Source organism: Thermobia domestica, chromosome 6 (assembly GCF_964235325.1).
Source record: "Thermobia domestica chromosome 6, izTheDome1.hap1.1, whole genome shotgun sequence".
Taxonomy (NCBI): domain Eukaryota; kingdom Metazoa; phylum Arthropoda; class Insecta; order Zygentoma; family Lepismatidae; genus Thermobia; species Thermobia domestica.
The window spans coordinates 229,578,124-229,603,923 of NC_137459.1; the positions used below are offsets into that span (position 1 = coordinate 229,578,124).

Genomic DNA, 25,800 nt, shown 5'->3' on the forward strand with positions numbered 1-25,800 from the left:
CGCGGGTCATTCGCTACCACGTCGGGCTTAGCGTTGTCCTGCAACAGGAGGACCCCTTTGTGATTCAGATGTGCTGGCTCCAGAGTTTTGAGTTTTTCTTGAACGTGGCTCAACTGCTGACACTACACAGTTGCGTTAATGCTCTGATCAGCCAGTAGCATTTCCCGACGCAAATGGCACGAGCAGTCCACGAAACAAACAAGAGAACCTTCTTCTGGTGCAGTGCTGGTTTCGGCTGTTTTCGAATCGGTTCATGGGATGCTAACCAGTGATGACGGTGCCGTGGAGCTTCACATAACACTCACTTCTTATCATATGTCAACACCCTGTCCAGAAATGGCTCCTTCCTTACATGAGACAGCATTAAACACATGGGTCTGCTCGCGTTGCCTTCTGGCCCGGAGCCAAATCATGTGGGACCCATCGACCCAACTTGTAATGCTTCCCAAGTTAATGGTGGTGCTGCCAAATGGTTTATACACTCACACTGAATTGTAGTCCCAGTTCCTCACATGTACGGCCATTGTTCGCCTCAATTGCTGCCTGAAGATCTTCATTTTACATATGTGTTCGTCTTTAGGCACGTGGTGCGTCTTCGAGTGTTTCGTCACCTTCCTTAAACTTGTTAAACCACCGCTGCACTGTCCGTGTAGTTACGATACCCTCACCAAAGACCTGGCACATGTTCCGCCCCGCTGCAGCGGCGTTTGACTCTAGTTTGAACTCGTACAGTATACACGCCCTTATGACGCTTTGTTGAAGTCCCATGTTCACTCTGTCCTAACCCAAGTTCACGGTGTAACTGAACTTCCACAACCAGGTAGTATGTTGGATATACCCACACCAACATACACCAACATACTGACCTTCGCCTTATCCCCATTCGCGTTCAACTCACGGTGTGAGGACCAATAAAATACAGACCTCTACAAAAAGCGACAGAACTTTCTTTGTTACCTTTATATATGTATTGGTGATCATGATAAAATCGGAAATCGTTCCATGGAACATAGACACCGAAAAATTGATTTTTCGACATCTGTCCGTCACTTCTTCCGTTTGTCCTCATGTACACTTTTCCAAAACATAATTGCTCGTCTAAATTTTTCAGTCTCCTACAATTATCTGTTTTGTAACAATGCATTCCAAATAACAGGAGCGGAAGTGATAGGAAAAAATAACTAGACCTCTGAACACAGCTCACAGTTTGATTTTTGAAATATTTGGCTCTACTGTCACTTAACGTAGTGATACTTTTAGAACAAAACAGTAGATTTTACATTTACAATTCATGTAATACTGTTTCATTATCGAATTTAAGAAAAAAATAATATAGGACTATTTAAACAAATTTTCTCACAAAGGGAGATTCCGATTTGGTCAATCCAAATGCTGAAAATGATTGCTAACACTGGATTCAGTACCGAAAGAAACAGAAAAAGAAAGTGTTTAGTAGCAGACCATATACAGAGTGGGAGATAAATGAGGGAAAAGTTCAAAGATAGAACGTAGAAAATGTCTAGAAATGCCATGTTAATTTTGAAATGAGTAAGAGATTGAGGTCAAATGTAGGATATGAGGAATGCATGTAGAGCTGCACTGAATAGATCCATGAATGAAGACAAAGATTTACGAATTTTTTTCCTTTAGTTGTTCCAAATTTTATATTTTTAGTTTATTTCAACCATTTTCTAAGTCATGTATGATCAGTGTCCTTCTCTTTCCTCATATGCAGTATGTAGCGAAATAATACATAACACACACAACGATTTATAATATTTTTGATCAATGGCACTCATTCGACAACACGCTGCGAACAATAGAGATTAACCCTAACCTGGATAACTTTTTTTTCGTTCATCACTCTCACTGCAAAGGTTGTTTTAGTTCTACATAGGCTTACCAATTGCTTGCGAATTTACGTGTACGTTGGGTTGCACCTCTTCAAGCATTTGTGTTATTAGCAAGAATACTGGATTCGACATAATGGAGTTTTAGCAGTCAGGGTTTCAACTAATTTTGCCACTGATTGTACACTGGATTGCCGTTAATGAATAGAAACCACCGAAAGACAAGCAGACTCGTTCAGACATTACAAATGCATCACCAGTCGCAATAGAAAGAAAGTGAATGTACGTGAGAAGCACTTGTTGTCAGAATGAGTCGACAGCTAGAGTTAAGTACTGATGAAGTTGGCAGCCACCAGATTAAATTGGCATCATTGGAGCCCACCTGTTAGGTCATTCAATACGTGAGGTTTCTAGCAAAAAGTTTAGTTCTAATCTAGAAGTGAAACGGGAACGACAGGAACTGATAAAACTGCAGCTCTAAAACGGGGAACATAAAAGTTGTCTCAAAGTGTACGGTCATATCTCAGGTGCGTAGTGAACGTAAACCAGCGAAAGTCGTTGGACACACTAGCCAGAGTTCTAATTGACATCTGGGAGTGATGCCAGTAATTGTACTATTTCTCGTGATGTGTTATAAATGGAGTTCAATGGGTGAGCTCCAGAACATAAGCCAAGGAAAACGTAAGTGAACGAGCACCGTCGATTATAGTGGTGCTAAAAACGAGGAGTATGAACAGTAGGTTAACGGAAAATAATCGTCTGGAGTGATGGTTCATACTACATAGTATTTCTGTGAACACAGTGCATGGGACATGAGAGCTACTTACCGTAGTACATTGCCCATACTATGAATTAAAAAAAAAGTTGAACCATGGACTAGGCCTGTTTCGCATGATTTGGACTGGAACTCCTGGCGTCAGTGCCAAGAACAATAAAAGCAGACTCATATTAAGTATTCCTAAGAAATTCTGCGTTACTTACTCTTGGCAACTGTTCGTTAGTGGGCCATCATAGCGCACGCCATTACACAAGAGTTTTAGAAGACGACTGCGCAAGTACTCGACTTGCGGGCCCAAAACCTTTATTCAGCACTATTTAACACCTGCGAAATTAGTTGGAGTCCGGTTGAGCGTCCGAACATATCCCAAAACCACAACCGTGCTGTTCGTCATCTTGAAGCAATAATGGAAGACAATATATGCCGAAGTCTCCCGCAAATTTGTGGAAAGTCTTCCTAGAGGGGTCGAAGTTGTCAGCATGGCGAATGGCGGACATACGGCATAGTCATTCCTAATCAGCTCAAAGCGAAAATGTTCTTAGTGGTGTCCAGTCCTTAACGTCAATGTAGTGTATATATTTTTTCCCACTACAAACATAAATTTAAATTCGTTTCCTAACTTCGTCCCTTAATATTATTTCGCCAACCTACTGTCTTTACAACTGCTGGAAATGTTTTTTTCGCTTCATATGGCTACCCGATTACGATAAACCAGTAAGTTTGAAACCTGTGGTGGTGATATTCCACAGAGATAATTTTAAATATTATTCTAGCTTTCAATTATTCACATATTACATATAATTGGCTATTCTAAGATGTACAAATAGAATTGCTTCTTCTATTTAGTACGTAATGTGTGAACAAAAATGAATGAATAAATAATGTCAATACTTTTAATTTTCCTTGTGTTCTTACCACTATTTACTAATATATTTATAAAGTATTTATTAACAACTTTCCGAATACAGCTTGAAATCATTTCACACTAAAACCAATAATGTAAAATGGCAAAGTAGTGAATGAAATCGTCAAAGGTCTATATTAAAATTACACCTTGCGTCTCAAAGAACTAAGAGAAACATTCTGAATAAAACCTAGGTCCTTAATAATATCATGTAACACTTTCTGTTCATTATCTGCACTTCGAAGCGAGAACATTAGTTGTTTATTTTGCTTACTAGACAATATTGACTGATACAGTAATATATTGACCAAGATAATTGTTACCAAATTTATTAATAAAACATACGTTGGCAGCCATATTGAAAAATGATATTTTAAAAAAGTAACAATTTTCTTTTCAGATTGCATGGCTATACAATTACTTTGATGTTGGGTCAAAAATACAGCATCTCCTGACACTTCTACACCTGAAGGTGGGGGAAATCACTCAAACTGCTTTGGAAGCTGAAAACAAGTATGTGTTGATCATGCATGTTTAAATTCATTGTAGCATGGCTTTCATGGTTTCACCAACACTACATCTATGGTGTTAAACCATATATCCACTTATTTATCGACATTGCATTTATTGATATCGTAGTAATATATTTTCTAAACAATTAAGCTAGAGTGTTGTGTTGGTTATGTGGATTTCCTATATGAGTGTTGGAACAGAGTTGCAGCATTACTTTTATTTAGGTAATATTTCATTTATAAATATTTTCAAAATATTCCATGCTTATTTTAAAATATATCTGTGTTTGTTTCACAAAGATTTCTCTTTGAAATGTATATAAAGTATAATTGGTAATTGAATAGAATAAAATATTTAAACGGATTTAAACATACACAATGAACTAAATGAAACCATATTGCCTGAATTATCTTGCTATTGGGATATTGAAATACCTTTATCATAAGGAGACTGCAATTAAGCCGCAGAATGTCTTCTTTATTTGAGTTTCCTAACGCTGCATTCTATTTCGGTATTCTGACATAAAAGTCTCCATAACTAGCAAATCTGCAACAACCGCTGCGGACGTAATATCCTGTAGGTCCGTTAGTCATTTCGGCAACTCTGTATCAGCGATTATCTGGATATTTGACGGTTATTGTTATTACCGTATATCATATGCACTGCCTGCTGGAATGAATGTTCCTATCAACTTACTCATTCTGTTGAAGCTGGTCAGTTGTCTGCATGACGATATTGCATTTTCAAGCTACACAATCTCAGTGGGACATCGTTCTGGTTTACATTATACTTGTATCTGGTGATCGATTGGATACAATGAGTGAATAAAAATCCAGCATGATAATTCTGTCCCATTGACAGAAACTTCTGGTTGATAGACATGAAATACTCTGGATGCCCAACGGCAGAACTCAAAAACTTCAACTTTTATTGCAGAAGAGATAATTCCGTGTGGGAAATATGCTTTCCGTCAACAAAGCAAGCGCACAAAATTACTTTACTGTGTAAGAGATGCACAAGCCCTTTAAACCGTAACCATCAAAAAGTATTTTATTAAATATTTTCAAGGAGGAAAGAGACTTTTAAAAGAAGATAATGTTTTAGGTACAGTTTTTCAGTTCAACAAGTCAATTTTACTTCACATTGCGAAACTATGGCACATTTCAAAACTATGTGAATTTAATACTCAAACTTGAAATAGTATATCTATAACTGCTGGTTGCAATAGATTAATTATGTCAAAGATAGAACTTGTACCTCGGATACGGATTCTACATCGAAAAGCCATTACTTACTATCCCTTACTTTAGTTTGTTCTATCGCGATAAAGATTGAAACTGTAAATCGTCAATTTGAAATACTTTCGAATTTAATAGAGCGTTAAGGAAGGAAATATAGCCTACTCTTTGGAAGTTGACTCGATTGAAAAATAAATAAATAAATAAATAAATAAATAAGCTGCATTCCAATATCTCTTAACCTTTTTGCTCTATGGAAGCAGTAGTCAATTTGAACTACTTCCTGCTTTGGTGCAGTGTAGGCTCTTATGCTGTGTTCTCTTCACACCCTCTACCGATTGCAGAAAATCACTTGCTGCTACTTATTACCATTTTTTTATTTTATAGCAATAGAAATTGAAACCGGAAATGTTTAATTTGAACAACTTTCGATTTGCAAAGAGGAGTAAGGAAGAAAGTGAAACTTATTCTTGGAAAGCTGAATCGATTGCAAAAAAATCGTATCACGATATCTCGTACAGCTTTCCCTTACGGAAATCAGTATTGAAACCGGAACTACTAGTAAACTGTAAACAATTCCGATTTTGGTAGTGCGTTTTCGGGTTCTCTTGAGACCCTGAATCCACAGAAAACTGCTTGTTGCTATCAATAACATTTTTGTTCTATGACGATAAAGGTTGAAACTAGAAATGGCTCATTTAAACCACTTTCGGTTTGAATAGAGGATTAATGGGAAAAATGAAAGCTATACTTGGGACAATGAATCGATTTGAGAAAAGTGCATCTCGGTATCTCTTACCCTTTTTCTCTGTGGAAATCAGTAATGAAATCGAAATAATAGTGAATTTCAACCACTTTCATATTTGGTAGAGTATTGCAGATATTCATGCTATGCTGCTTAGAGACGCCGAATCGATCGCAGAAAACCTCTTTTTCCTATCTGTTTCCGTTTCTGTTTTAAGGCAATAAAAGTTGAAACGGAAAATTGCTAATTTGAACCATTTCCGGTTTGAATAGAGGGTTAATGGAGGAGATGGGGCCTACTCTTGGGACGCTAAAGCAATTGCAAAATACCTATTCTCGATATCACTTACCGTCTTTTACTCTGATACCTGTCGACAGACGGACGGATTGACAAAGCCTTTCTACAAGACCTTCAGCATTTATGCGTAGCATAGTGTGAAAATGTATAGAAAGAAGAAACCTTTAACAGCTGTTGTGAATCGGTTCTCATAAGTTTTGACGAAAAGGAATAAACAAAATCAATTTGTAACTCCAATACTTTACTGTGGCCTTGTATAACGTAGTCGCTACCGCTTTCGCCTTCAGTGCGAGCGGTCCTGGGTTGAATTCCCGGTAGAAACGCTTGATCGGAAAGGTGTAAAAGCTTTTTTAGGCTGGCCATCCTGTAGTGATTTTTTCTTGGAAATTTCCCATTCACACCAGGCAAATGAAGGGATGGTTCCTAATATAAAGGTCCCTGTTCTTTCTTTCCTCCTTCTTTTCCTCTTTCGACTTCCCCGGTGGTGTGATCGCTCAGTTACCTCATCCCTTAAACATGCCCATAGATACCTAAGGTCCAGAAATATAATTCTTAAAATCTTAAATCCTAGATTTTTATTATAGGTCGTATCCAGAAACATACATTTTTCCTACCATCCTTTGCAATCAAATCAATATTTTCTCGACTTCACTCAATTCCCTCTCTCTCATTTGCAATGAAGTAATATGTATATCTTCAACCTCACTCATTCTTACACACAAATCAATCCTCAATTCTTCTTCGTTCTCATTGTCATATAATATCAATACCTTAAACCTTACTCGCCTTCACCATCAAATAATATTGAATTTCACTTACACTCACACTCAAATGATATTGATTTCCTCTCCGTCAAACAAAATTGTCTCTCTCGTCCTCAATCACCCTCACCTTCAAACAATGTTTACGTTCCGCCATGACTTACGTGCACACTCATGAACAGGTCCGTACTGGCCAGGCGGGAAACCGGGAAATTTCCCGGTGGGCCCTGGACGCTGAACTTTTAGTGGAACCTTCGCTTTGTATCGTGAGTAGCGATATATGAACAAAAGGGCACATGTCACGCACTCCTGGGGCCGCGGTGGCTCAGTGGTATAGCGTTCACCTCTGGTGCTAGGGGTCCCGAGTTCGATCCTAGCCCGCGCCAAGTGAACTTTGTGGTGGACAAACACCGTGTGCGTGGGTTTTCTCGGGGTTCTCCCGTTTCCTCCTACTTTCTTCATTACACCATTTCCTTCATTACTCATCATCACTGTCTCCTTTAGCCTAACCGACATAACCGTGGGACGTAAAACTCAAAGATTCCATTTCATTTTTTCACGCACTCCTCACTTACGAGAGTAAAGGAACAAAGGACGATAACACTCAAGTACCGACAATACAGTCAGCTAATCTCAAACCAGCGTTGATAGCCGATGGTGTTGCAAAAATAGCTTTCACATTTCTCGTAATTCAACCATTGAATGGTTCCCTATTTCCCACTCTGCTTTATACCAGGTTATCACCAGAAAAGTGTGGCTGTTCAGAGAACTCTGGAGACGTAACCACTTGACAGGATGCAACCAAACTTGGTAGGAGTATATTTGAGCCCATGCAGAAGCGATTGGTGTAGAAAACAAAATTACTTCCAATTTTTGTCACCAGAGGTAATTGTGGCGCTGAATAACGCCATGTAAGTGCAGTGTGGATGGAAAACGACACTAGTCATGCCAAATGATAAGAAAGGCTATAATTACCTCTCCTATGGATCTCGTGGCATTGATTACCGATGCTATTAATACTCCCTGGTCAGTGGCGGATTAACGGGGTGGGAGCTTCTTGGATGTTTTACAAAAAAACGAAGTTAAATATTAGTCTTTCCTATGCTCATAAACTGCAAGCTCCCCACGAAATTCCTCGAAAAGATTAGTGTTAAATCTCACTTTCAGAGGCTATTGTGTTCCTGTTCAGTGTTAAGTATGGTATGTGCAGTATGGAAGACAAAAAGTATTATTAATGTTGAATGAATGAAAGGGGTAATAATGCCCCCGTGCGACGCGTGGAATCGATTTGTACTCCTACTAATAACCCCGTGGTGTAGTGATGTGTTGCGGGCGATGATGGTGATGGGGAATTCTGTCCGAAAGCAGGTCTTTGACGTGAAGTTCCGTGGGCAAAAAAACACATGGCAACTAGTATCGTATAAGATGATGATGACGTTCTAAGGACGGGTCCTACAGGTTAACATAGGATCCGATTCATGTGTCTTCACCGGAATCGATCAAGGGACCTCTTGATCATAAGCCAAAGGGTGTGGGAAGAAAAGAGAAGCAAATATCGGACATTAAAAAGGCCAGAGTAGTTCATTTCTGGCACATAGTGGGGCTCGAACCCGTATCACTGAAACGCATGCAGGCGTGAGTAAGCACCTGAGTTGTCGCATAGTTCAAGACCAGGTTAAGAATGGGGTACCAAGAGAGCAACCATGGTACTGAAGTTGCCAGAAAGATACTTGTTAGTAAAACTTTACTATACGTTGAACAATAATGCTCGTACAATTCGTGAATATCTCCAATGATAGGGCAATGGGGGCGCGGTGGCTCAGTGGTAGAGCGTTCACCTCCGGTGCTTGGGGTCCCTGGTTCGATCCCTGCTCGCGCCATGTGGACTTTGTGGTGGACAAACACCGTGCTCATAAGTTTTCTGGGGTTCTCCCGTTTCCTCCCACTTTCTTCATTCCACCATTTCACTCATCTCTCATCATCACCGTCTCATTTAGCCTAACGGGCATAACCGTGGGACGTAAAACTTAAAGATTTAATTTCCTTTCATTTGCCAGTGATAGGGGTTACGTCACGGTCTTACTACATAATGTGCGTTAAAAGAATAGCGAGAAAGTTTGAGGAGACCGGCACGTTAGGGTTGAGACCAGGAAGAGGACTTAACAGCGTAACACAAAAAGAAGTTCAAAATGTTCGTGGAGAAATCCGTGATTAATAGCGGCGTGGTAAGTGCGAAGGCAGTGTCAAATCATCTGAACATGTCCTATGCAACTGTGTGGAAAATGCTTCGCGAAGTGCTGCATTGGTATCCTTACAAGCTCACAGTAAAACATCAATTGTGTCCCGCAGATGCCGATGTTCGTCCCGGAATTTTAAGGGGAGCTTCAGCTCAAAAGCCCCCGCAAATCCACAACTGAATACGGAGTATTATTTGCATTGGTAACCAATGCCACAGTACTTAGAGGAAAGGTAATTACAGCCCTTCTTATCAATTAGCATCATTAGTATGCTTATTCTTCCACGCTGCACTTACTAGACGTTGTACAGTGCTACAAATACCTCTAGTGGTGAAAACTGGAACTTTGTTTTCTACTTCAATCGGTTTTACTTGTTTCCAAATGTACTCCTTCCAACTTTGGTTGCATTCTCTCAAGTGGTAGCGTCTCCAAATATCTCTGAACACCGATACTTATTTTATGGTAACCTGGTACTTTTGCTAATATTGAATCCCAAATAATGCCATAACTTGAAATTAAATAATAATTTACATTTTACAGCACCTTGGTCTTCTTATAGAAAATATACAGGGCCGGAATAAGACCATTGGGGCCCTGGAGCGGGAAATACAAGGGGGTTCAACATAAAATGTTATGATGGGATCTTTCTCAACATATTCAAAAGATTCCATGAATTATATAGGAGTGACTCATGTCACGTTTTTTTCCTGCTTTCGTTAATGCGAATTCCACAAATTTCTGTTTAACGAAAGCAGCTAGCCGACTAGTGATAACTCTATCTCATGAACACTACTGTTCCTACAAAGCAATTTTTCGAATATTTTTCAGTTTGATTACAGAAAAATGATAAAATTAGTGGTACTTTAATTTGGTTTATGAGGCCCCTTAACACACAGTAACACATGTGTTACGGTAGCTATAGTAATTGAGGAGAAACCAGTGAAGGGACACAATACAAAGAAGTAAATCAATCTCTGTAGTTCTGAGACCGTAGGAAGATCCCAAGAACAATTGACTAAGTACAAGAGGCCTTAAAATTAGAAATAAGAATAAGAATAATAACTGGGTTACATTACTTTACATTAGTTTGAAAGAAGGCAAAGAAATAAAATTGATGAACTTTATCTAAATAACCAAATAAGAAAAAAAAACAACTGTTTGATTCTTTACATAACCAAACTTGTGCATTTATTGTTATTTGATGCAATGGGTTTCTGCAAAATTGTACTTAAAAAGCTAAGAAAAGCATTATTTTTTAAAGATCTTTTCGTAATTGTTAATTTTATAATCTCGCCAGAGGACACGCACCACTGTTCCAGCACTCTAGCATGTAAATTGAAGGAAAGAAAAATGTGGCGAAAAGTAGTTTTCTAAATTTTTAAAGTACAAGGGTCACACTCCCCTTAGAAAATGTGATTGAAATAAAAAATAATGAAATAAAAATTATAAATAAAAATATTGTAATAAAAGGTATGTGGTGGCGGGAAGATTCAAACCGGGCTACCACTCACCGCGCTGACGATCTTTCCCCTGGAGTACTGATTTCTGCTTGGAAATAGCGTTCTTTTGATTGTATTATAGCGGTGGCGGTGCAGCCTGTATACCATCTCGCTTTATAAAGTATTTTTGCCCTAATAAAACTTTGCGGGTCACTTTTTGACTCTATTAGGCAACAACTATTCACAAAAAGATAAAATAAAGTTTTCACCCCTAGCAGTAAGCCAGAGACTTTAATCTAAAAATTACCAAAACTAACCTAACCTAAATTTATGGAAATACTGCTGTATCGCAGGACCAATTTGAAAATGAAAAAAAAAACTTTACCAAAACTTACTCGAGTGCTTATATTTGGTTGGATTAGATTAAGTTACGTTCGATTACGTTACATTAGGTTAGAGTGATAAAAACTCCAGTGCAAAAAACAGAAACCAACCTGTGCTAGTTGGCCACTAAAACGCTCAAATGCTATAAACCTGATTCAGAGCAGAACGACGCTGGCAAGCCCGCGCGGTAGCACCGGGGAGGGGTGTCCGAAGGGAGCAGGTGCGTCAGCGAGGGTACTTAAAATATGTGGGCTTCGATAATCATACATATTTCAATATCACTTGTCATGGATTCATACCAGTGACGCTTCAGTTGTACACATAAAATACAGCATTCGTACACTGTGCAGAAATACATTGCCGTTGAGTTAGAAGCAACTTAACTTCAAAACTAAGGCTTGTAAACTTTTGCAATTTCAAGAAGAAAATCGTGTACTACAGTTTCTTAACTGACGCTCGCTATTTTTTAATAGTTCTATATTACTGACACATGATGTCATTACCCTCGCATACACGAAGTCCCCTCCACATTCCCCTCCACACTGCCTTTCGCGACACTATATCGTAACAAGTATACCTCTCCGCGAAATAGTCCATCCGCCTTCACATACAGTGAAGCTTACATCGAAAACAACTACTTTCTTAACTTTTACTATTCCCATTACGTGATTTCACCCATTCTTCCTCAAAAAAGTAAACGAATTCTCCAATAGACCCGGTAAATTTCCTAAAATTGGTCCGACGGTACAGCAATTAACCCAAATTTAGTACCTTGAGTTGTAGTCTTACCCACTTATTCTTATTTCGTGTCCTGTTCGGTCGCAGAATCAACAACACTCTTTGTTTGAAACAGTCCACCCATAGTTTATCACCTTGTGACAAATGAAGAACGCGAACCGATCATACAGGCACCACGTCTACATGATGATTTCTCCAATCAGCTCTTCAGCGGCAAAGGTGTTATCATCGCTGGCGGGCCGCTATCGGGAAAGAGTTGCAAAACGGCATGAGCGGAAAATGCCCACATCCCGCCTTGAAACCGCCTGCGTTGGGGGCCTGGCCGCTGAAGTAGGAGGCGTTCTGCCATCGACGGCGGCAAATTGTCAATGGGGGATGCATATACGAGCATTAACTGCCGCAGTCGTTTCGTCCACTGTATGCCGACCCTTAACCGACTTGTTTTAAAAGGATCATCAGCTTACTGTGTTAGCTGTGAAACTTAATTTTCATATACTGTTCTGCTTGCAGGTCCTACACTACAAGAATTATCTTACTAGTCGGCGAACCGCCAGAGTTTCGGCGTCCTTCCGGCAACATTTACCGCCGTCGGCCCGTCCGCTGTTTGCCCTCTTATCAAAATATTTATCAAGAATCCTCTTGTACTTCTAATTTAATTTTAAAAATTTACCTCTCATGTACCCTTTACGCCCAGTCCCTTTTTCATTTAGTTTTTTTCATACATTTAGGTTTTTGTGGTTTTCACATTTTCATACGTTCATACACTTTTTTCATACATTTTTTCATACATTTAGGTTTTTGTGGTTGGCACACCGTCAGGGTTACGACGCCTTTACAACCATCATTTGCCATGGTTGTTCCGTCAGCCGTATGCCGACTTTCTGCCGACTCCCTATTGAGAAGACATATCTAATGAAATTAGTTTCCACCCACAAGAAACAATTCTGGACAGTTTCAATTTCTACTTCATCATTAAAGAAGATACAGGCTGTACTCATTTTCTAAAATTTGACTCGTTGCTTATGATACGCGATATTGAAACTTTCCCCGACGTCATGCCGACGTGTTTTTCAAGATTTTGCCGGCAATGTATTTTTGCAGTCGTTGTCCGACTGCCGGCTGTTTCGAGAAAGTTTTATACGAGGGTAATATAAGCCCTAATTCGTATTTTAAAGCGTCAAATTACCTTGTAACTTTCTTTGTTCTCTTTTTGTGTACGACTTTGTTTTTGCTCGTCGTAGTCGAAAATCGCACAGAAAGACGCCGGTGTCCGGCACCGGAAATCCGACTACAGCATCTGGTCGGCATGGAAAAATTGTCCGACTGTAGGCGGCGGGATCCTGATGAGGTTCTTGCTATCAGCACCCGGGTCCACGGCTATGCTTGCTCAGCCCTTTAGCTACGATTCTGCTGTAAATACATAACAATGATGAAGTGTTACATTTGAATAAATTATAAATTATTTTTGATGTTTCATATATGTATTTTAATATGAACTATAGGCGACCATGAAAGATTATGGCACAAGTGTGGCATTGTTATTTTAGGGGGAGATATGAAGTAATGGAGCTTGTGCAGATGCAAGAGAAGAACGGAGGATTGGACATTATGTCAGATCAGTCAGTGTCACGGGAGAAATTACTGCCTTAAACCTTAACTGTGTTGGTAAAAAGGTCACGTTTGTGTGATGGTGGGGTATCTGGAAACCCAACATCAAAATTAAGCTACAAATCTAGTAGTGAAAGTTATATTGTGCGCAATAGTTGCAGATATGGTTACATATAACCAGGACAACTGTACACATAATGTTCCTTATAAATGCTTTCCTTGGATTGACATTGAACAACAAATGTATCTCCTACAACGAGAAAATGTACGTTGCTGAAGAGAGGCCGTGGGGTATTTTACAATTTTCAAAAATCTACGATTGTTCTGAGGTTTCACGGAAACTAATCTAATAAATAATTAATACCGAACTTCATCATGAATATATTTTCACACTCAAAGCGTGTTCTGTTGGGAGAAATGAAATTAGTTTTAAGAACGAATATTCTTTGAAAAAAAAACGAAAATGATCATTTACCAAACATTAAAAATTGTGTCATGTTATATTGTGATTTTTATTCTTTATATACTTACGATATAAAAAGCAGAAAGTAATTCTTCATATACATATGTTAAAGTTCTTTTTAATTGCAAGAAGTAATTTTTCTCCAGAATCTTTCAGGTGGGATAATGTAAAACTTCATGTAAGGAAATAATAGTAGAAACAAGTAATATAAAATAATAAAAAAATATATTTACAAATTTCAATATTTCAGTTACAAATACAATTGTAATTTTAAAAAAGTTAACATTCTTTAAAATATTGTTTAATGCAATCCATGTTTATAACATTATATGTATACATGACTCCAAAAGAGCATTACCACTTGCAATTCTCATTTTCCTGCAATAGCAGGCAACCTCAAAAGCTCGGCTGTTGGGTTGGTTGCAAATTCGAAAGACGTTGGACTAAACCTCAATTTTGTCACAAATATATCAGTGTGGCAAACTGCAAATAAGAAAATAAAACAAATTGTTAAGAATGGCAACTTTATTATTGTGACGGAGTTGAATGACATCAAAAGTTACAAAATGACCTACTTAAGCAGTTCAAACAAGATGAATGGTAAGAAACATGTCAGAAGAAAGCCTTTCTCTCTTTTCCCCAACCCCATCCAAAAAAGAAACTCGTAAAAAGAAAAAGTTACATAATATAAAGGTTTTATATAAAAGCCTAACAGCACAAAAACAAATATCTACACGAAACGAAAAAGGGACAAGCACAGAACAGGGGACATCAGTGGTGTAGCAGACTTGCGGCCCTCCCATGCAAGATAAAGAATGGAACCCTAGTTGTAAACCCCATTGTTATAATAATAATAATAATAATAATAATAATAATAATTATTATTATTATTATTATTATTATTATTATTATTATTATTATTATTATTACCAATAAGTCGTTTCCTTTTCAAAATCTCTGACTCTGCCTAAGAGGATGAATACATATAGTGATCATGTGCACGTTTTGTGAATGAGCGGTCCCAAAGGCTAAAAGGATGGAAAATCTCCAAGAGAGAGAAACAAATAACTTTCTTATGATAATTCTAGTTTAAAGTTCGAAGCACTTGCTTTTGCAGGTGATTTTTTTTTCTTTTTTTCAGGGGATAGAAAAGTTCTAGCGCCTAAGAAATTACACCATTTAATATTGCAAATTTGCAAGTTGATGTATTTACATTGCAATTTGTGGTAATAAAGATATTATGATTAGAAAACAATATTCTAGAAAGTAAGTTTAATTTCTTCATCCATCGCAAGTTTTAGGGGCCCCTTATACTTCGCAGCCCCACCCCCCGAATATCGATATCAAAAATTAGAATGATATATTCATGTCCATATATTTGCGATATCGAATGTTGATATATGAAAATATAGATATCGACGATAGCGATATACCGACATATCACAGGACCAGGTCCGAGAAGTCATGCTTGAAATATACTAGAATCAGCAACCAAATTCTAAATAAGTTCTCCATTTCTGTATCCAATGTTGAGGGGGAAGGGTGTGAACCCGAATAGAAATTTTAAGAAAAAATGTTAAGATGAAAGTAAGTTTTCCGTTTCGCCTTGAATACAAAACAATTAAAAGAAAACTATTACTGTAATTTACCTTTTACTTCTATTTCTGATTGTCATCACAAATCAGCGACAGTACACATACTTTACATAGTGTACCAATACACTCTTTAACTTGTCACAACCAAGCAAGCTGGAAGACGAATTTTTTGTGATATTAAAGTGGAATGTTCTACCTAACTCATTAATCGTATTTCTATCAGTACATTGGTATGGACTGAGAGCTACAAGACTAACAGAACTAGAAATTAGAGATCTCATTCTTTTTTTCTATTAGACTAAAATACTTCTGCATTTTCCTGAGATTATCATTTTCTTAATATAAGTCCCCTATCCTGGGCTAATTCTGGCTACCGCGGTTTCGAGGTAATCCGTACGAAAAATAGTAATGTTTGTCGACTCTCAAACCTCAACTGTTTGTGAAAAGAGGTTTGACAGTTCATGTTGTTATTTCTTCGTTACAAAAACACTTCTAGTTGACTAGTCATGGTGAATTACTGACCTTAAATATTTACAATTATTGAAAAATGAATAATTTTAAACATAAAAAGTCGTTACAGTTCAGTAGAATGCAGTAGTACATGGAAGTGAATGAAAATATTGTTTATTTGTTGAGATGTGCAAACTCAATCTGAATAATAAGTGTTTATTCACCGATACTCTTGTCCAGACACGGATCTACGATGGACTTCTGGGGGCTCGGTGGTTTGTAATACTGCTACTTAGAGCTACTTTTAAGAGTTCCAAACTCTGGAATGGGTTTTATTTATGTATAAAATAAGAAAGATTCCCCTTATAAGGGAAATCGCCCTGTTTGCCCCCTGTCCGCCTCTGCTCTTGTGTAGCAGACTTTGAAGACATTTAGTTCGTGTCTGCTCCTGACGCTGCTGATCCTGCTTAAATTTGAAATTTGACTCGACTCGAAAAAGATTATCCAATTGAAGTACAGTAACTTGCTGTAACATACATTTTACCGCAATAACTTTGTTTCTGTTATGTATTTGTTGGGGGGGGGGTTCATGAGAGAAGGAACATACAAGTAAAACATCCGAAGTGTAACACTTCGATTTTAATGAAATTTGGCATTGAAGTACTAATACACAAAATAATCGAAGAGGTGCTTTTTTTATTTTATGCGGAAAAACGGTTTTAGGGACAAAAGCCCAACCGAAAATTTTGAAAGTTGACACTCGAATGGCAACAAGAAGTGAACCGAAATGAATGAAATTGTGCACAGATATTTCAGAAGTAAAATGATGGAACACAGGTTTTCGTATTTTCCTTGGAAAAAATGGTTACGTGGACCACGGAGCCTTCCAATCCTTTGATCACGAAATATCAAAATTGCTACTAACAGTTTGTCAAATGTGTGTAAAGGACATGAGGAATTGCAACGAAACTTTGTGTACGGACAATACACAAAAATAAACGAATACAGTTTTTCTATTTTCTGAGGAAAAACGATTTTTGGGCAAAACCTCCCACCCCAAATTTTGAAATTTGACGCCCGAAAGGCAAAAAGAAGTGAGCAGAAGTAAATGAAATTTTGCATAGTGAAGGAATACAGGTTTCGTATGTTCCAGGAAGAAACGGTTGGGTTGGGCACGGACCCCTCCAAACCTTTGATCACGAAATATCAGAAGTGCTAGTAACACTATGTCAGATGTGTGTAAAGGACAGGAAGAATTGTACCGAAACTTTGTGAATGGGTAATGCGCAGAAATTAAACGAATACGTTATTTTTTTCTTTTCTGGGGAAAAACGCTTTTAAAAGACAAAAGCCCTTCACCCAAAATTTTGAAATTTCACGTCCGAAAGACAAATTACAGTGAACGGAAGTGAATGTAATTGTGCATAGATATTGCAGACATAAAATGAAATAATACAGGATTCGTATTTTCTTGCAGAGAGCGGTTGGGTATGACACGGTCACCTCCAAACCTTTGATCATGAAATATGAAAAATGTTAGTAACACTATGTCTGCTGTGTGTAAAGGACATGAAGAATTGCAGCGAAACTTAGTGCATGGGCAATACGCAAAAATCAATGAAAACGGGTTTTCATTTTCTGCGGAAAAACGGTTTGAGGCGCAAAATCCCCCACCCAAATTTTGAAAGTTGACGGCCAAAAGGAAAGAAGAAGTGGAAAGACCCCTGCTAACCTTTTATCACGAAATAAGAAAAGTACTAGTAATAGTAAGTCAGATGTCTGTAAAGGACATGAGAATTGCAACGAAACTTTGTGTAGGATAATGCGCAAAAATAAACGAATACAGTTTTTCTATTGTATGCGGGAAAAAATATTTTTGGGGCAAAACCTCTCACCCAAAATTTTGAAATTTGACTCCCGAAAGGCAAAAAGTGAACCAAAGTGAATGAAATTGTGCATAGTGAAGGAATACAGGTTCCGTAATTTCCAGGAAGAATGCAGTTGGATGGGGCACGGACCCCTCCAAACCTTTGATCACGAAATATGAAAAGTGTTAGTAACACTATGTCTGCTGTGTGTAAAGGACATGAAGAATTGCAACGAAACTTTGCGTATGGACAATACGCAAAAAATAAACGAAAACGTGTTTTTTATGTTCTGCGCTAAAACGGTTTAAGGGGCAAAAAGCCCCCACCAAAATTCGGAAGTTGACGCCCGAAAGGCAAGAAGAAGTGAACCGAAGTGAATGAAATTGTGTACAGATATTCCAGACGTAGAATGAAGAAATACGGGTTTCATATTTTCCTGGAAAAAGGAAGGTTGAGTGGAGCACGGACCCCTCCAGACCTTTGATCACGAAGTATCAAAATTTCTATTAACAGTATGTCAGATGTGTGTAAAGGTCATGAAGAATAGCAGCAAAATTTTATGTATGGACAATACGCCAAAAAAATATACGAATACAGATCTTTTTATTTTCAGCGTAGAAACGGTTTTAGGGGGCAAAAGCCGCAACCCAAAATTTTAAATGTTGACGCACGAAAGGCAAGAAGTGAACCGAATGTAATTGCGCACAGACATTGTAGACATAGAGTCAGGGAATACGGGCTTCATATATTCGTGGAGAAAAAGGACTGGGTGAGGCAAGGTCCCCTCAAACCTTCGATCACGAAATATGAAAAGTGCTTGTAATAGAGTGTCAGATGTGTGTAAAGGACATGAAAAATTGGAACGAAACTTTGTGTGTGGGCAATAGGCAGAAAAATAAAATAATACTTTTTTTTATTTTCTGAGAAGCAAAAGCTCCCACCCCAAAATTTTGAAAGTTGACACCCGAGAGGCAAGAAGAAGTAAGTCGAAGTGAATTAAATTGTGCACAGTTATTGTAGACATAACATCAGAGAATACAGGTTTCTTATTTTCCTGGAAGTTCATTTACCAAGGTCTGGTTTCCTCTTTTAGATCTATTCCGGACATTAAAGGAAGTAATACAAGATAATACATTATAAGAATGACAGTGTGATTGCTCCGTATAATCGGTAATGTATGGGATTCTAAATCTAAAGATCGTTAGTTCAAATCTTGTAATGGGATATTTTTGAAAACGCATTGTGCATCGCTACTTTGACTTTTCTAAGTTATTCGTCGTTACTTTTGGTGAAATCATATTTAATATAATAATATTATTATTAATAATAAATATAATAATAATAGCGCCTGTCATTACAATTATTCGCATGGGACAAGACAATCCTATTTATTGTTTTTATTCTTCACTCACTTAAAATTAGACTTCATATGAAACGCAAATGGTCAAATGGGTTACATTTTTATGGTAGGTCTCCTTCGCTATCTGTACGTCTAGCCGATTCTTCAGTTTCGCAATATCGCTGTATGCATCGTTGAGCAGTCTTTGTAGCTAGGGGACTCGAGCTGGGTGATTACTCCCGGCGCTAATACCAGAGGAGCGCCGAACGAGCAAAAAGAAAAGAAAAGTGTTGGAAATGAGTAAACGACGCGTCGCTTCAAAAATATATTGGCGCCCTATTAAATCAATATTGTTGTCGATTTGCAAAGAAATAGCTTTATTAAAAATTTTCTTGCTCGTTTTGCTCCAAAACCAAACGTTAAGAGTCACAATAAGTTTTTACTTTTTTTATTTATAGAAAGTAGTTATATATGATTTGTTAATGATGATGTGATATACAAGGTGCCGAGTAAATTTTATATTTTACGCAGAAGAATTCTCAAAATCAGAAACGTTTAAAGTCTGAAATACATGTTCGGCGTCTTCATGGTTATGATTTTGCTTAGTTAATCACATTTCTCTATCCTATCGGATTAATCACGACGGTGAGAATGAAAATATGAAAATGAAAGCAGTGAAGACATATACGTAAACTTCTATTTGCGCTGGAATGTTAGAATTGAATGTAAACAAGAGGAATGATAACATTTTCGAACTTGAAACAGCTGTAGAATAGGGGCTTCAGGGGTCACAATCAGGGAAGTACACAGGGGCGGGTGCTGGGTTTCAAACCCCTCGAAATTTCGACTTTTCTGTGAATTTAACCTAATTTGGGAGGTAATTTAGAAATTTGAATATGAAATACCCTCATATTGAGTTTGGACACCCCGAAATAAATTTCAGCCTACGCTACTAGTCACGACTTAACGAATTTCGTCTTTTTGAAAGACTGGTCACTATCAGTGATTTTTTTTATTCCGTTGGTATATGAAATGCTTCCGATCTGAATGAATTTATTGAATCATTTCTGCAACAACTACTTGTGTCATCAGGACATTTTTGTACATATGTATCTAGTTATGTGATATTTTTATCTATATTCATACATACAAAACATATACACATGTGTGCGTATATGTGTGTTAGTGTATTTTAATGTTAATTAATAATAAGTGACCATAAATTTAGATTTTTCACTAAGAAATTTCATTCATTAAAAAGTAATTACTAAAATTTCAAACATATGCAGTAGCCAAACTGTATTTTGGATTTTAACTAGAAACATTAAAAATATTGTTCATATTCACTGATCAATATTGAGAAATTCCCAAAGAAGGTTTCTTCTGAATTTCCGTTACATTTAACAAAATATTTGTTATCGTAAAAGAATCGAAATGAAAATATTTCTGTGGTCACATACAGAATAAAATTACAGAAGTTTACAATTATTTCTGGAAATTAATGGTGTATCCATTTCGAACATTTTAAAAGACCATAGTTTCTAATATATTGAAATTTCATTTTTTGTCGATAGTATGAAATGTTGTAAATAGTTTAAACAGCATGGAGAATATAATATTAAAATCTTCCTGTAGAATTAAACCGTGTTACACAAAGAATTGGTGCACTCTGCAAGTGACTTTAGAAAGTTCCGGGTCTCCTGAGCACAGTTGTGATGTAAGAAATCGGATCCCGGCCATGAGGCGCCAGAAACGACGTCCCAAAATTTTGAGTGTGGGTCTTTTCTATATGCCTATTAAACAGGGAATTGTTGCACGAAGGTGGTGGTGTTGGAAAGGTTTGGGTCGTTTGAGCACAGCGGTAGTGCTAGAAATCGGGCCATTGCATCGAAACCCCGGAAATGGGCCTCAGAATCTTTGGGCTAAGGTTCATTCTATTTCTCTTTTAAGCATGAAGTTGTTGGATGCAGATGGTGGCATTGGAAAGCTCTAGACCCTCTTAGCACATAGGTGACGTCAAAGATGGAACCCGGAACCTGCGGCCCAGAAATGAGGTCCAAAAATATGGGCTCGCGTCTCTTATATTTGCCTATTAAACACGGAGTTGTTGTACTACGTTGGTGACGTTTGTAATCTCAGGGTCGATTGAGGACAGCAATAACGTCAGATATCAGGCTTTGGATTCGAAGCCCTGGAAATGGGATCCCGAAATTTTGGGTTCAGGTCTCTTATATTCATCCATGAAGCAAGGTGTTTGTGGAAGCAGGTGGTGGCGTGGGAGAGGTCTTGGTCCCTTAAGCATTTCGGTGATGTCAGAAATCATATCCATTTACCAAACATTTGGGTTGTGATATAAACCTTTTCTGTGGTTTAATCTCAGTATTTGATTACGCGAGGTAAAACCATCAAAATAGATATAAATATTGTTCTATCTTGCGCAACCAGGTATTGAGATTGAGCCAATTCGGGACCTCATTTCTGGAGCTTTCAGGCCAGGAACCGATTTCGGACATTACCCTTTGCTCAAACGACTAGGATCTTTCCAATGTTACCATCCGCGCCCAACAACTCCATGTTTAAAAGGGGAATAGAACGGACCCGCGCATAAAACTTCGGAACCCCGTTTCTTGGGCTTCAAGGCTAGGGGCTTCTAACATCACAATTGTGCTCAACTGATCAAAACCTTTCAAATGCCAACAACTCCGTCCAACAACTTCATGTATAATAGGTGAATACAAGGGACCCGAGCCCATAACGGCAGGACCCCATTCCTTGAGCTTCGTGGCCTGGGCCTGATTTCTAACATTATTACTGCACTCAGGTGAAACGCACCTTTCAAACGCTACCACTCGCGTCCACCAACTCCATGTGTAACGCGGTCCCCCTGACGTAGGAAAATCGGATCCATGCTTTTTTCATAATTATTCTCCAAATGGATCCTATAAAAGATAGCTTTTCAAGTTTAATAGCAGATCTAAAATAAGCCTCTTAAGAGCGGCTCTTATTTGTTAAAGAATAAATAACGATCACTTTTGGGCTATTGCAATGGTCTATCTAAGCATCATGGTAAAAAAATCAGCGAGCATAACAACAAAATATGTTTCTCTTATATGTTAAAAATAAAAGCACAGAAAGGGAAAGTAAAAGCTTGGTAAGTTGAGTGTCGGGGGACACCGAATTCTACTTCGCCCCGGGCAACGAAATTTCTTGCTACGGCTCCCACCTCCAACACTTATCGGCCTTTCAGTCTCATTCCTTGCCTACAACAACGTAGTTTGATTTACCTGTTATACTAAAATGTTTGGAAAGAACCTATGAGTGTGACTTATTGATAGCTCTCAAATATATTGACAGAATGCCAGTCTTCAGTTTAGCAACGAAGCTGCCCTTAGGCGAAATATCACGTGGCTCTCTACTTTTCTCTGTGCCATGTAAATCCAAACATTGTGTTTAAAGGCAAACAGAAACAAGGTCAGTTGCTTAGTTCTTTGTAGAACAACTGATAAGACGTTTTTGTCTTTTACCCAAATAATTTTTGCCCAATTGCTGTTTGAAGTCTTTTTTACATTATACATTGTAAAACAACATTTCGAAATTCTGAGAAGCCCAAAAAATTTTTAAAGAAGGGTGAAAATATCTTTATTATTATTATTATTATTATTATTATTATTATTATTATTATTTACCGGAGTTAGTAGAAAAGCTTCTCTTTGTTGATGAAAATCGTAATTTGGCATTTATTAATAGTAATATGACTGGGTCTAAAGACAGAAGAGAGGGGATCTTATTGCCAGATATAAAACTGAGAAATTTGTTCAACAATGACTGCGTATTAAATAATGAAACGTATAGATTGCAGGTTTTTAAAAGAAAAATTAGAATAACTACTAAACTCCCATTCATTGAAAAACTCTGGGGTAGTAACTGCACCCTCTTAAATCCGCTTGAGAGCGTTTGGGTCCAAATTCGAGTAAAGCTAAAGTGTGGGAGAGCCGAGTTCTATTCCCAGTGGGACCTGATGCGATTCGTATCCCACGTTAATATGTAGGTCCACGTCTCACACAGCCTCGCTGCTGAAAGGGGTGTATAGCTCGAAATGGACTCAACTCAAGTAAAGTTAAATGATAAATTTTTCAACTGTTTTGGCGTTTGAAATTCTACGTTATTTGAAACTACATATCTGATAATGGAAACATCGTCAGAAATACAGTATACAATAGAGCAAACATTTCGTGGAAGATTTCTATCATGATAAACAAACCTATTGCAAGTTGTTGAAAACGGTGCGTAATGCAGAAATGCTATTTTATCGCAAGTGAATTCGAGGCTTCTGTAAGCGCAAGTTGTGACCACACATATTCGCATCCTTGATCATCATAAAATAAAATAAATATCATATTTCATAACATTCACAAATGGCACGATCAAGTACTGAACCTATTGAAAACTTACTACTTAATAATTAATCAGTGATTGCACATTTTCCTTTAAAGCTAAAGGTATAGGCTATCATAATATAAATTGTTACTCATGTAGTTTGTGCTAATGTTTAGAACTGCAGCGTAGAAGACATGTAATTTATTAACCTGTCTCGCAATCCACGTTTTTTTCTAAAGTTAACTCATGCACCGAACGTGCCTCATTAACTTTCTTATCTACTTATTAGTACGTTTCTACTTACTTTTACTCGCTTTTTACGTGTTTAACTTAATTTTCCAGTAATCTAGAACGACTGGGACACGCACACAAAAGCATCGAGGACAGTTGAATTTCGTAAGCTCTCCCACACTGAATCTAACCCGGTACCCCGTATACCAAAGGCTTCACGTGCTAGTCACTAGACCAGCGGGGAGGACTCCCACTCGGCCACATAGTTAGGTTATGTTCTTTACACTTTTTCATGCTATCTAATGTATAGGGTAATCATACATTGCCAATTTGGGTTTTCTAACGAGAATTGTTATATTGCAACTTAATTTGGATGTACAGGGCCGCGGTGCCTCAGTGGTAGAGCGTTCACCTCTGATGCATGTGGTCCTTGGTACGATCCCAACTCGCGCCAAGTGAACTTTGTGGTGAACAAACATTGTGTGGGGGGGTTTTCTCGGGGGTACTCCCGTTTCTTCCACATTCTTCATTTCACCATTTTCTTCGTTTCTCATCATGTCTCCTTTAGCCTAGCCGGCATAAATGTGGGACGTAAAACTTAAAGATTTCATTTCATTTCATTTGAATGTAAAATCCTGAGTTAATTAGCATTTCAGCACTTTGCAGTACTATGTTGGTAGGAGATGAAAGTTGCTATTGACTTATATTTTTCGCTTATTTCATCTTTATTTCCCATTACTTTTGCATAAAATTTTAAACAAATATTAATTACTACCTTCTTTTTCCTAGGAACACTCAAAGAAAAATATACGTGATGAAACAAAGTTATTGCGGAAAAATATGTTACAATATACGAGCAATTTTTCCTTTTAACACAATTGTACCTGGAAGATCTAAAATAGTCCCCATCAGCATTGACGAAGTTCTGGAATGCCATGGACTCGTTCGCGGTAGAACTTGGTGGACCGTGAAGCGAAGAAGGTATCAAGTACATTTTGCACCTCTATTAAAGATTTGAACTGGCGTCCTCTAGGGTGATTGTCCAAGGAACAGTCCAACTAGATTAACTATAATGTATTTTGGGATCAGTACGTTTAATGAACACTACCGAATTTGTAACCGAACCACGCGGAAAGAAAAGGTGTGTGTTAAACTTTTGGCATGATCCTAGATGTGTCTCGAAACTCTACAGTGTCACTGGAAATTGAGTATTTAATTCGACCACCAAGTTTATTATTCATTTTGAAAGTGACTTAATGAATCTTTCAAGCATTCTCTATATATTCCAATAGTTCTGAAAAAAAAAAACGCTATTTCCATATTACTGATGGACTTCTGGAAACGGAACTTTATAATGTTAAGTTCTTTTACTACGTCAAATATTTTTATCTGTAGTCCTTTTTCTTTCTCTTCTTCTGTCTCCTTTTTTCTCTCTGTCACATTTCTGTACCTCTAACAGATATCTATTCGTTTCAATTATTCATTGAGAAGTGTTCAAGTTTCTCTCTACATTAATTATGCATCTCGTTCAGTCTCACTTTTATTCTTTCATTTTGTTGATACTATTGCATGTATATTTTGAAATTGCACTATTCAACAAATTTTGATCGAAAGTATGTAAATTCTTTGAAATTCCGATTTTTACATTCATTTAAGCATAATATGAACGGGAATGATAATAGAATAGTTTTCTTAGCTCAGGTTGTGAAAGAAACGCCCCTGTACAACAGTAGCTGTATATATACATATGCATTAATATTTATAGAACATTTAAGCAAAATCCTTGTAAAAACCTGCATTTTACTTTTTTTTATCTATTTCACTGTGATGTGATAAGCTGGGGAGTTAAGAAGTACCCTAACCTATAGGTTTTTATACCCTTGTACTTCCTTTTTCAAAATTGCGCAAATACCAGTTTCACAGCGATACAGAAAATAAACTAAACATGGTCAAGTTAAACATTAACAATTCCGTTATAAAAATCA

The 25,800-nt window shown here is 37.6% G+C and overlaps 1 protein-coding gene across 2 annotated transcripts in view; it reads left to right on the forward strand.

Moving 5' to 3' along the window:
• Apoltp (Apolipoprotein lipid transfer particle) overlaps positions 1 to 25,800 on the forward strand; it is a 6,186,292-nt gene that overhangs the window by 5,534,150 nt on the left and 626,342 nt on the right. For both annotated transcript variants that reach the window (XM_081762641.1, XM_081762640.1), the window contains exon 62: positions 3,933 to 4,045. In XM_081762641.1, the coding sequence (XP_081618767.1) occupies positions 3,933 to 4,045 (113 nt within the window). The remainder of the gene's footprint in view (positions 1 to 3,932; positions 4,046 to 25,800) is intronic.